Below are 13,690 nucleotides of genomic sequence, written 5' to 3' on the forward strand. Positions count from 1 at the left end.
ATTTTAGTGTATTTTACACTGAAAAAAACGAGTGAAATTTTTTTTTTGGTTCACTTTTATTGAACAAAATTTTCTTGATTCACTTCAATTGGACAAAAAAAAATTGATTCACTTTTTATTGAAATTTTTTTTAGGTTTCGTTTTAAAATAGCAATTTTTCGAGAAGTAATTTTTATTCTACCCCATTCATATGTACGTTGCCGCATGCGATCAACGAGTTATGTTTCGTTGCGTGCATATGAGTCTGCGTATACGCTAACGAATATGATTCCTAAGTGTATCGTCACATACGTTCGATGAAGCTAACACCAAAAATAGAGTTAAATAGAGTGCGTAACTCATTTTGAGGGGTAAAGTGCGAGTAAGCGTACTCAAATACTTGTTTCTGTGTATAGTATAGCTTCTGAATTTGGCTATCCAATTGGAGTAAAAATCGAAGAATCGAATTGAAAAAAGTGAAGCCGAAATCTGGCCCTTGGGACCTTTGGTCAGGTGCTATATTCTATCTTAATTTAATTATTACATGTTTTCTCTGCAACAGTTTAAACCGATTTGATGCCGTGATGCATTTGTGCTTGAAAGACATGAGAAATTTGGTTGATTCTATTCTCTTTCCAATCACTGAATCGATCTATAATACGATCGAAGATATTAGCCCCGACCGTAATTCAATCATCCAATTTTCCACTTTCATGGGACAGCTGGTGTTCTTTCACAAAATTTTCACCGGAGAAGGAATTTGCTACACATTCAACTCGCTGAACTCGAGCGACATTTACAGAGTCGATGAGTATGCATTTCAAATTGATTACTCCTTTGCATTGCTGTATTGGTTTTTTGTTTGTCATACAGAATAACACCTGATTTGTTGACAGTGAATTTAAGTCTAGAAGTAAAACATTGGAGTCGGGAAAATGGTTATGATTCAAATGTGGAAGAGCATAACATATATCCGTTGCGATTGTTTGGATCTGGTTCGCGCCACACTTTCCTCACTTTTCTTGGAATTTCCATTGATAGTTCTTATCAGTTTTGCAGTGAATTATCACACGGATTTCGAATTTCGTTACATATGCCCGGTAGGTACTTTTCCGATATCAAATCATTCGAGTTCACAACGCTCAGAAATTCTTTAATTATTCTAATATGGTTTTGTAATTTGATAGATGAATTACCAAAATTGCAAGAAGAATTTATTTTCATCCCGGTCGACCAAGAAACTTACATTTCAGTAAAACCATCAGTCATTACAACTTCAAATGGTTTGCGCAGCTACTCGCCGAAAGAAAGAGGATGTTATTTCAAGTCCGAACGTTATTTACGTTTTTTTAGAGAATACTCACAGCGTCACTGTGAAATTGAGTGTGGAGCAAACTTCACCAATATCAAATGCGGATGTGTTAAATTTTCAATGCCAAGTAAGCAATAAAATGTCTTACATCCGTAAGATGAACTTTTCCGCACCGTGATCCACACCATGCATTTATTACAAATCTTTTACTCAAAGAATTCACGAGAAAACTGAACCTGACATTAGTTTTAAGATACAAATAATTTTCGAAGCACTTTTCATACAAAAACTACTAAAAATGAGAATTTTTGTATCGCAGCCATGCCTATATGATATCGTAATCATGTGAAAATTTTCAAAAGGTTATGTTTTCACAAAAGGCTGACATTCCGAAAGTTTGAAGAAATTTCAATGCATATTAAGGGTACTTCCCATACAACATTTCGTTTTTGAGCGAAAAATCCAAAATTTTGTTCGGGTGGTACCCCTAATATGCGTTGAAATGTTTTCAAACTCTCGAAATGGTATTTTTGTATGATAAAAATAACCTGGGCCGGTATTCTAATGCCACTTTCCGATCAATTTGTTCGGAATTATTCCGAAAAACATATTTCTATGAATGAATATTGTTTTGAATAATATTGTAGCAGATAACGAGAATAATAGTCGTTATTCATAAGACAAAAAAAAATAAACAATATTCCACTTATTTTGTTCGGAATTATTCCGACACCTCTTTCAACAGTGGAATTATTCCGACAATATATTGAGCGGACTATTCATTTGAAACTTATATTTTTTTGTCTTTTCAACGTTTGGCGTCAAATATGTACACCAAAAGTACCAAAATATAACTTTAATAGAGCTCTACATTTGTCGCCAAACATTGAAAATATAAAAAAAATTGTTACACACTCAAAATATTAGCTACAGTCAGGCGCTAAATCGGACTGAAAACAATAGAAGTGGTTGTTATAGTGATTGTAGTAATGTGAGTGTTAATATAATTATAACAATAATTTTTATTGTTTTCACTGAGCTGAGTTGTTTATATAAACAAATGATTCCGAACGATTTTTGTGGATTGTTCTAGAATACCGGCCCTGTGCTAAGTTTCAGCTCATTACGATATCATACAGGCATGGCTTCCATACAAAAATCCAAATTTTTTGAAATTTTTGTATGAAAAGTGTGTCGAAATATATTTGTATCGCAAAACTAGCGTCATATTCGGTTTTCTCGTACCCAAAAACCGCCCAATACATATTTTTGAGTGTTTAAGAATACATTAAATATCACTTTTGGGGGGAAAATTGAATTTTTCCCATGGATGGCCATGGGCATTACACCAGACATGACACTTTACTCTGTCAACCAAAGTCGCTCAAAATCTAATGGTTTCTATTCCTCGGCACCCCCAATCATCCTGTGAAGTCAGATTTTGAATTACTTTTCTTGTTTGAAAGTTATCGTGTTAACAAATTTTTGCGTACAGGGTACAGCGTACAGCGTACAGCGTACAGCGTACAGGGTACCACGCACATACATTCGGACATTGGAAAAATGCTAGATTCGTGTTTCCTGGCTCCTAAAACACCCAGAAAACATGTTTTTTGAGGGTGTTAATTTTTCGACCGATTCCAATACTTTACCTTACACACTAGGTGTGTGCGGAAAAGTAAAATGTTATATATTGAAATGACATAGAAAACAGTCACATTCAAACATATTTTAGGAAGACATTCAACAAAAGTATGTACAATTATTGATAATCCATGCTACAATGAAGCGGATGATGAATTTTCGAAGAAACTTCTTGTAAAGGTATTACATTTTTTTTCTCACTTTTTTTAATGTTTGTTTTTCACAAACACTCTTTGTAAATTTTATGCTCTGCAAGAGGTGCAACTGTCTGCCAGGTAATTCTTGAAATCTCTGCCAAAAATGGCATAAATAATGAGTTTTTTCATTGAAAATTGTTAAACTTACCATTGCCAGACTGCACATCGATCACATACTCTATCGAAGTATCACAAGCTCAAAACCTACATTCGGCCGATGAAATAACTCGCAATCAATCTAAGTGATACTATTTAGCATACATCTTTGGAAGTGATTTTTATTTATTTTACTTTTCTTTAGCTTTGATTATGAAAGCAAGGTTCGAATTTCGTTCAAAGAACATCAATTCATCAAGATTAATCGGACCGAGGCTTCGACTTGGACAGGTATGCCTTTCGGAGGAAGTTATTGTCATCATTTTTAGGAGTGCAAGTAACAGCATACATGGGCAGGCAAGTCAAGGGGGTTGTCACGATAGGCAAGTTGAGAGGTGGCCATCCGCCTATCAAACAAATCGAAAGAATCTCATCCAAAAACCCTGGAAAAAGGAGAATTTTGATTCTAAAACGATCGGAAGAATTTTATTGTGGGCTTAGGTTGGAAAATTTAAGGTTGTAGGTTACACCCCCCTTGTGCCTATGTATGAACGACAACATTTGTTTGCAAAATCGCATACAAAATCAATGAGATAAAAATATTTTGTTGTCGCAGAGCAAAACGAACAGAAATAATGAATAATGCTCTCTAGTCTTATTTTGATCGAATTTGATTACGTTTGCAACATAGATTTTGTTTGAAAATGACACCTTCACTTATTGTATTTAAAACTGATTTCTTTCGTACAGATTTCATGGCGACGTGTGGCGGTTTACTTGGATTATTTATGGGCATTTCAGTATTGAGCATTATCGAGCTCATTTACTACTTCACGCTTCGATTGTGCTGTAAAGTCAGAAAACAAAAACCAATCACAACGCATGCAACTGTTTTGCACAAAACCAACCACTGGGAAAACATGAAAAATCAACTCGAACAACGAAAATATTAATGAAATATATTTCAACAAAAAATTATCAATATTCAATTTTATAAAAAGACCTTTACCCTCTATGACTCCACGGATTCCCCCCTTCACTATTTCTGGCACCACCAAATGGATTTATTTTCAAGGTAAAGTTCACATTACATTCATTCAACCATGAAAGTGTCTTATCGCTTTTTCTAGTTTTTCACTCCGTTAAAATGTAAATAAAGAACACCTGCAAGCTACTGTAAATAAATTCGAACGATTTCCATCACTTCGTGCAGTTAAAAAAGAGTTGTCTTCTTGATCTACATCAACCGAATAAAGTGAACGTCAACTCAGTCGTAAAAATCGTATTAAGTAATTCGGTTCTTTGTTGATTTTTTTAAAAATAGCTCGCAATGTTTGAGTTTAAATTGTATTTAAAACCGCCACCTCTTCCCCTATTCAACAGTTGTAATTGTACTTGGTCCGGTTGAATATTTGTTATACACAATTCACAATTTTCACAAAAGGTACAAAAAATCGATTGTCGACCAAATCAAGGAAAATGAAACACCAAGAAAATGAAAACAGGTAATCTGTGTCGTAAGTACAAATTTTTCGGTATTTCGATGCGATTTTCAATAAATCATTTTTATAGACATAAAGAGGAAATATGCATAATTGGCGCAATATCAAATGAATTGAATTCCGAATTGAATGCCATGCCGAATGCTTTGCCATTGATTAAAGAAGAAACTCGAATTGATGTAAGCATTTTAGTATTTTCTCTTGCTATATATAACAAAAATTAATCTGGATTATTATGATTCTGCAGATGGCATATGAAATCGTCGATGAGTTTTGCTCGAATTCAACGGTTATTTATAAATATTAATAATAGTTAATCGAGTTTTATATAATTAACTCATTTTCATTCTTCAAGGTTCATGGCATCCGATACATTACGGAACGCAAACATCATTGGACCGAGAGGTAAGATGAATAAATGTTTCTGAAAATTGACTTTCTGAAGCTTCTAACGTGAAGTATAGTCGGACTCCATAATGATTCGAATCAGTTTTCAAAAAATTCTTTTCTGAGCATGAAATTACCACTCACGCCGCTACTAGCATCTAAAAAAGAGACACGGGTCTTACTATTGCCAAAGGCTACTTTTTCGAGCTTATGTCTACTCCATAGCTCTGCATGTTTTAATGTACTTTCGTTTGTATTCGTGATTTTTGAAGTTGAAGACATCACCAAACACTTTCAAACCCCCTAGAAATTTCTTTTTCCCATCTCCGAAAAATTGACTTCGAAAAAAGGGTCTTCAACTTTTTTTTCGAAAATCCCTGTCAAATCGAAAGGGATTACGCAAAATTAATGGCGGGTAGGCGCAACTTCCTGCTTTGTAATAATTATTGAAATCCAATGAAAATGAAGGACATGCAATTTGATCACGAATGCTTTAAAAGCTCTGAAATAACAAAAAAACGACTTAAACACGAACCTAAACGAATCTATAATAAATTAAACAGATTGTGGTGGATAATTGCATTTGCGTGTTCTGTCGGTTGGTGTTCGTATTCGATCCTTACGATTTGGCAGGATTGGCAAAGTAGACCTGTGATTGTGTCATTTAATGACAAAACCACATCAATTCAAGAAATTCCCTTTCCAGGTGAGTTTTTAAGTAACTCTAGGTTAAAGCTCCACGTTAACTGGCATTTATTTAACAGCTGTAACCGTGTGCAGTACCAACAAATTCCGCAAAGAGATATTCGAAAGTGAAGAATATAATGGTTTGATCGTAACCAATTTCACCGACAAATTTTTCTCCAATATCACACCTGATAAGTAATCACTACTTTAGCTTTTTTTTCGTATCTGCCGTGCATTTTTGTAATCAATTCCTTTAATTTTCTAGAATGAATAAGTTGGACGCTGTATCTCACATATGCAGTAATTTCCAAAATGTTTTGGATCTCCCGATCCATCCGCTAGTTAATCGATCTGAATCCATTTACAAAACGATTAACGAGATTAGGTTAACAATCAACGATACTAGTTTCTCATTATTATTACCCCTTAGAAATTATTATAACTCCTTAGAAAATTCTTTACTTTCTCATTAGCCCAGAAATAATTGTCCTATTCTCGAAATTTTTCGATGACATGGTGAAATTCAAAGAAATCATTACAGCCGAAGGTGAGAAATTAAGCTTAAGTTTATTTTAGTTTCGCTGATTCCAATTTAAATTTTACCAGGTATTTGCTACACCTACAACTCGCTGAATTCGCGGGAAATCTACTCAGATGAGTAAGTGAATCGCTCAAATTTTATTTACGTGATAAAAGAGTTTTTGCTTTTCGAATTAGAATTGCGCCAGAACTGATAACCGTTCTAGATAATCCGAATTCAACATGGTCCATAGAAAATGGTTATGATCATGGTATTAAAGAATCAGACATTTTTCCAAAAAGGATGTTCGGAGCCAGTTCACGCGATGTTTTACACGCACTTTTCTCTATACGCATCGAAAGTATCAACCGCAATTGCAGCACACTTGCAGACGGATTTCGCATATCATTGCATGCACCTCACGGTAAGATTCACACGGTATTCGTTAAATGTGCACCAACATTCAATTTAAATTAAATTCTTGATTTTTTTTTGTCAGAATTACCTCTGTTGCCAGACGATTTTTTGTTCGTTCCCATTCAACGAGGTAACAAATTGGTAGCTGTTGCATATTTTACGAATTGACTTTCTTCTTTGAAATGTTCAGATATTTTCGTTTCCATTAAACCGAACCAATTCTCAACCATGCAAGAATTGCGTGGGTATACACCCACAAGAAGGGGATGTTTTTTTAACACCGAACGTGAGCTTAGATTTTTCAAATCGTACACACAAAGCAGCTGTGAGGTAATGTCAAATGACTTTGTAAAGTCCTTAACGCCCTTTTTAACGCTAAACCTCTCACACATACACAAAATAAAATAGCTCGAATGTTTGTCAAATCTCACCAAGACCAATTGCGGATGTGTCAAATTTTCAATGCCAAGTAAGCCAAGAATTTTTTTACACTTTTTACTTAACGAAAATGTAAATGGGGCTGTATCAAAACTAAATTAGTGCAAAAAAGTGTGATTCAATCGGTGTATTCATTTTTAGGAGATAAAAGCACGAAAATTTGCACAATTTTCGACATACATTGCTACATAAAAACTTTCGATGATTATTCAAGGAACTCGTACAACGAATGCAACTGTTTGCCTGGTATTTTATTAATTTCAATACAATTGATTTTATTGAATTTTAAATTAACTTTTTTTTAGATTGTGCTACTCTGACTTACGGTGAGTATGAAATGACGTATCTAGGGAAGGTAATTTGGTTTCCAAAAAATGCATGACCCAAAAGGTCCCCGCTCTTTACTTTTCCTAGTGCAGGGTAGGTATTTTGGAGAAAAAACCAAGATTTGACGCCACGAAAAATGGAGAGATCGATCGTTTTCCGATTGATTAAAACTCCGAACACTTTTATGCTTTGTCTTTATATCTATATTTTTAGATTTTGAGGTGTCACAAGGTCGTTCAAGTTACACGACAAGTGAAATATCCACTTCTGGAACGAGGTGCGTAAGATTCAATGTTTAATTTGTAATAGTGCAATCAGAGACTGCTTCTCAGAGCAATAAACATGTGTTCATATATAGAGAAACATCACATGCAATCAACACCATATTTCATGGATATCTATTTACAGTTCCGATGATGTGAATAGCAAACTATTCGTTACTTTTAAAGAGCAACACTTCATTGGCAAAGTGCGAATGGCAAAATATAGTTATTCGGGCTTCATAGCCAATTGTGGTGGTCTCTTTGGTCTCTTCATGGGCATCTCTGTGTTATCAGTTGTCGAGCTCGTTTATTACTTCACATTGCGTTTATTCTGCAAATTACGAACACCCAATTTAACCGTTGACAATGATACACGCAACATTTTTCTCCGCAGAATCGAATTTTAAGTGAATTTTTACTCATTTGCGTTCTTATTTTGCATAAGAAACATCCATAAACAATAAAATACAAATTCAGTTCGGAATTTTTCAGAGTCAAATTGCTATCAGCATTTTGACCAAACTTTTGCACCACAAAGATTGAAATTATGATAAGGTTTTTGTACACAGCTTTTTAATGTATTCATGTTTTGAAAATAAAGTTTTTGGAAAAAGATGTTTTTTTGATTTTAATCAATTTTAGAATCTATTCTGCACCTGTACAAACAAAACACAAACATTTTGTGAAAATAGGAACATATCTTTTATAAAATCGACGTGAATTGAAAATTTCAATTTAAAACGTATGCCCTTGAACAATATATGTTAATAAAAATCATATTAAGTAATTCTTTTGTTTGTTGTCTTCTACTGAGTGTATTTTGTGCCTGTCATGTGCTCTTTGTTTATTATATTTATAAATATTTTACGATATTTCATATTCAACTGCAACGGAATTTTCCTTTATTCCTTATATATTCTCGTTCATGAATAATAATTCTCTGCAGTGTCGGTTGCATTCAAACATTGTCAATTTGTACTGGTTCTTCTTCTAGAATAGAATAGTTTCGTTCTGAAGTGAAAAGAAAAATTAAAGGAAATATCCACTTTTAAAGTCGCAATTTATTGACATTCTTTTTTCGGATCCAAGGAAAATGAATAATTTTGAAAATGAAAATGGTCTCCTTCCACCGTAAGTACGAGTAAAAATCGATATCTTCATTTGAATTCACTTTCATTTAATTTGTTTACTTTGGGTGCAATTTTCAATTAATTAAAGTAAAAACGATAGTATGTCTCGTATAATTGATGTAATATCAGAGCTGGATACAATTCCGAACGCTTTGCCATCGAATGACGAAAGAATTGAAGTAAGAATTTTGGATTTTTTTCTATATGTCAAAGTTACTGAATTTCTAAATCCTCTATAGATGGCGTATGAAATTGTCGATGAGTTTTGCTCGAGTTCAACGGTTATCTACAATTATTAATAATAGCTAATCGAGTTTAATAATCAATAATACATTTTGTTGTTTTCATTCTAAAGGTTCACGGTATCCGATATTTTACGGAACGCAGACGGCATTGGACTGAAAGGTAATTGCGTACCGAAATTATGCCCAAACTGTCACACTGCTAGCGCCACGACGGATTACAATGTAATCTACACTAAGTTGCCGCCAAATAGTGAAAAGACTTTTGCTCAGTTGCAACCAACGGACTAGAGCTCCATAGTTGTCCGTAGTGGCGCTAGCAGTGCTACAGTTTTGCATTTTATACAGTCTCTTATGGGGCATAATTTCGGTGTGGGTAATTGGAAAAGGATTTTGTAACTTATTTTCGGTTTTTTTTGCTTGGTCCTATATCTTATCAGGCAGTTACGTGTCGAAATTCGGCTGTTTCCACTTTAAATCTCAACCACTCAAATTGTTTTTTTTTTTTTTCAACACACAGGCTTTGGTGGAAAACTGCGTTAATACTGTCTGTATCGTGCTGTGCATTTTCGATTTGGACATTGTGGTCAGAATGGCAAACTAATCCAGTGGTTGTGTTGTTTAACGATCGAGAACGTTTCATCCGTTCTATTCCATTTCCGGCTGTAACTATCTGTACAACACAAAAATTCACCAAAGAAAACATTGAAACCATTGAAAATTTCATCAGCACAGAAAAATCGGCAAGTGAAACATCAAAACTTTCGCCCGAACAGTAAGTCAACCGCATCTGTGATAAAAGATATAGTTATTAGGGTGGAACATTTTTTTTGAATTTCGAGGCATATCTTGATGGCCACTTGAGAAAACATGTCTTATAGTCCCCAGATTCAAGATTTGAAGGAATTTTCAACTTGCGGTTCCATTTAAGACAGCGACTTGAAAGGAAATGAGGTACATTTTACTGGAAAATCATGAAAAATTGCAGTGACCCAATCACCATGAAAACTTTTGATAAAAACTTTTGAAAAATAAAGGTGCCCCCATACAAAACTTTCAATCTTTTGTTTTTGAAAAAAAAAATTTTTTTTTGGAATTAAATAAATAAATTTTTAAATGAGAGGCACTGCAATTTTTCATGATTTTCCAGTAAAATGTACCTCATTTCCATTCAAAATTCCTTCATATCTTGAATCTGGGGACTATAAGACATGTTTTCCCAAGTGGCCACCAAATTGTGCCAAAAATGTTCCACCCTAATAGTTATATATACTATTTTCATCATTCATAGAATAAATAAATTGGATGCCGTTTATCACATTTGTCAAAAAGTGTATCAGGGTCCGTCAAATGCGTTCACGAATATGTCCAGAACTGAGTCAATCTACAAGACAATTGAAAAAATCGGACCCAACAAAAATTCGGTTGTGATTTCTTCGACGTTTTTCCAACAGAAGCAAGATTTTTTCAAACCAATTTTCACTGATGAAGGTCTTTGCTACACATTCAATTCGCTCAACTCACGCGATATTTACAGTGATGCGTATGTATTGTACTATGAAGTGCATTGAATTTCGTTTGATTAAAAGCAGACTATAAAATGTTGTTGTTCATTCAGAATTGCAACCGAATTGATAACGGTGCTAGATAATCCGAATTCAACGAACTGGAATATTGAAGAGGGTTATACGGAAGGCGTTGAAGAAGTTTATCCTTATCGCATGTTTGGCAAAAGTTTCCGTTATAGTTTGACCGTGGAATTGGGTAATCGGATCGACAGCTTAAGCGAGAATTGCATGGAAAATGCACAAGGATTTCGAATTTCATTACATACATCGTAAATAATGAACATATGCACACAATTTTAATGTAAAATCAATAACATACAATCATTTACATCCAGACATGAGCTACCTCAATTGCCAGATGATTTTTTTTTTTTACCACTCGAAGAGGATATTTATATCTCTCTTCAACCACAAGGTAATTCAGTTTATGTACCTAACAAATTGACCTCCTAAGAAGGCCGTTCTTTAAATATTTTCAGTAATTGAAACGTTACCTGCTTTGCGAAAATATGCACCAGCTGCAAGAAAATGTTACTTCAAAGACGAACATAAATTGAAATTCTTCAAAATCTACAGCCAAACCAATTGGTAACGAAATTATGCCCAAAGTGTCACACAGCTAGTGCCACGACGGAATTCAATGTAAACTATACTAAGCTGTCGACAACTAGTGAAAAGACTTTTTCTCAGTTACAAACAACTGACTACAAGTCCATGGTTGTCCGTAGTAGCGCTAGCTGTGCCACAGTTTTGCATTTTATACAGTATCTTATGGAACATAATTGCAGTGAATTGGAATGTTTAGCAAATTATATACTGCATGAATGTGGATGTGTTTCGATTGCAATGCCAAGTATGTAGATTGTAGAAATAAAATTACAAAAATATTGGGCACTGCTTCTGAAGTTAGCATTCCAAGGGGGTGATTTGGTTTGCAATTGCGCTTCGGAAAAAAAATGAATGGCTTCATACTAAAGGAGAATTTGTTTTTCAAATTGGTCAAAATTGATACAAACAAATGGAAATGGTAAAAATGAAAATGTACAAAGCAGAGGTGTTGAGCGGACAGTTGAGAAAAGGACATGTTCATGTTTTTTTGGTATCTGTCCGTTTGTTTGCTCGTTTCAAATAGATGTTTTCAAAATTTGAGCCTTTAAAAGTGAGATGGATGAACAAAATGTGTCCATTTGAAACCATTGACTCCAGAATATCACCATAAATCGCATGACAAACTCGCAGCCTCCTTTAAAGGTAATTTTAAATGTGTCCTTCCGAGAGTAGTCCGTCTTTGAAGTAGTCAGTTCTCTTGGAGCTCTAGCCAGAAGCACTGCCAAGCCATTTATCATGACTCATGATCATTATCGATAAGAACGACCCTTTCATGCAGGAGATAAAAACACAAAAATTTGCAACTTCAACACACGTTCGTGCATTTCTGATCGAACTACCAACTATTCAGAAAACCCGTCGATTGTTTCTCATTGCGACTGTCTACCTGACTGCACGGCCATCGTTTACGGTAGATTTATTTTCACATTTGTAATTAAAATAACAATTTATATTGAGATATGGACATTTCAAATTTAGATTCCGAAATAACCCACGGTCCCGGTTCCGAAATCAATTTACATGAATCTAAAGATTTGGCACCCAATTCGAGGTGCGTACAATTCTCTATTTCCAAATCATTTTTACTTTTTTTTTTCTTTACACCGTAGTTTTTCAAGTAATATCATTGAAATTTCAGCATTGAAACAAAAAGTAAATTATTCATAACGTTTCAACGGGAGCACTTCATAGGGCAAATCCGAAGTGAAAAATTTACCTGGTCCAGTTTTCTGGCAAGTTGTGGCGGAATTTTCGGATTATTTATGGGCATTTCAGTGTTGAGTGCCGTCGAACTAATTTACTATGTCACCTTGCGTTTATTCTGCAAATTAAGGTCGTCAAATTCAACGACGACCATTGATTCAACTTGGATTATACGCAATGATAACCGCCGTAAAAAGTGGATTTAAGATGTTTATCGCTCATTCGTTTGCTCGTGTTTCGTTATTTTAATGCACAGTTCCCTGCAACATATTGATTTCATTGATGATGAATAACATGAATAACATTTTAAGCAATTATTTTAAAACCGTGTAGTATGGCTTTAATGGCTTTATTTTAAATTGCTTTGATGCCATTCTGTCGTGAAACTTGCATTCATCACAAATATTATTTAAATATATTAAATGTGTGGTACGATAAAAAAACAATAGTTAAATAGTTTGGTTGCACATAATCGCATTGAAATTTTTGGCCGACTTTTGGAGTATTGGCTAAATGTTATTTGATATCGAAAAGCAGAAAGGAAAGAAAACAGCTTTGAAAATGAATTTCAAGAATCGCAATCCAAACCAGTAAGAGCTTTCTAGAATTTTAACCAGTTTATATCATTACATGTGTGAATGGTTTTTTAAGGAAAAATCAAGATTTACGTATAGTTGGAGCCATTTCCATTGACTTGAGCCATCTGAATGGTATTTCAACTGGAACAACCAATAAAGAAAGGAACGACAAGAACCGGTGTCAGGTGATTGAACTAAAGACAATTGAATAAAATTAAAAGGAAACAACATTTTTCAAACCAAATATTTCATACCATTTTTGGATACTTTTCATAATTGTAGGTTGCCATTGCAATTCTCAAGGAGTTTTGTTCGAATTCAACGGTAAGCTTAATTTCCATCTATTTATCAATTTTGTAGCTAAAAAGATTCAATCTGTTTATTGGTTTTAATAGGTGCATGGGATTCGGTATTTTACAGAACCGAAACGTCACTGGATTGAAAGGTTGACTTTTTCCATATTCTTTTATTTCACTATCAAATCTAGGTCATTCAAGGCTATTGGTAATTGCTGTTTACTTGTTTACTAGCTCCGTACACATGCATCATACCATGTCTAGCTACTCGTTTAAAGCCAATACGACTTCAGTA

At 34.3% G+C, this 13,690-nt stretch overlaps 3 protein-coding genes across 3 annotated transcripts; all 3 read left to right on the top strand.

Moving 5' to 3' along the window:
* The first annotated feature begins 985 nt into the window (after positions 1–985).
* On the top strand, positions 986–3,221 carry LOC116348528 (pickpocket protein 28-like). The gene is made up of 4 exons (XM_031779555.1): positions 986–1,079; positions 1,167–1,418; positions 3,027–3,115; positions 3,192–3,221. Exons 1-4 carry the CDS (start codon positions 1,073–1,075, stop codon positions 3,219–3,221), a joined length of 378 nt encoding a protein of 125 aa, XP_031635415.1. The 5' UTR covers positions 986–1,072.
* Positions 3,222–4,382: 1,161 nt separating this feature from the next.
* On the top strand, positions 4,383–8,401 carry LOC116348515 (pickpocket protein 28-like). Its single transcript, XM_031779540.1, has 17 exons — positions 4,383–4,733; positions 4,801–4,909; positions 4,978–5,019; positions 5,086–5,135; positions 5,681–5,823; positions 5,882–5,999; positions 6,070–6,189; positions 6,278–6,351; positions 6,411–6,462; positions 6,522–6,748; positions 6,824–6,871; positions 6,932–7,071; positions 7,150–7,210; positions 7,321–7,425; positions 7,485–7,505; positions 7,720–7,783; positions 7,915–8,401. Exons 1-17 carry the CDS (start codon positions 4,708–4,710, stop codon positions 8,174–8,176), a joined length of 1,662 nt encoding a protein of 553 aa, XP_031635400.1. The 5' UTR covers positions 4,383–4,707; the 3' UTR covers positions 8,177–8,401.
* Positions 8,402–13,002: 4,601 nt separating this feature from the next.
* Positions 13,003–13,690, top strand: LOC116348514. The gene is made up of 4 exons (XM_031779539.1): positions 13,003–13,111; positions 13,173–13,284; positions 13,382–13,423; positions 13,495–13,690. Exons 1-4 carry the CDS (start codon positions 13,035–13,037, stop codon positions 13,627–13,629), a joined length of 366 nt encoding a protein of 121 aa, XP_031635399.1. The 5' UTR covers positions 13,003–13,034; the 3' UTR covers positions 13,630–13,690.

The sequence above is a fragment of the Contarinia nasturtii genome, unplaced genomic scaffold (assembly GCF_009176525.2).
Source record: "Contarinia nasturtii isolate CC-2019 unplaced genomic scaffold, AAFC_CNas_1.1 Cnas_scaffold_2489, whole genome shotgun sequence".
NCBI lineage: Eukaryota > Metazoa > Arthropoda > Insecta > Diptera > Cecidomyiidae > Contarinia > Contarinia nasturtii.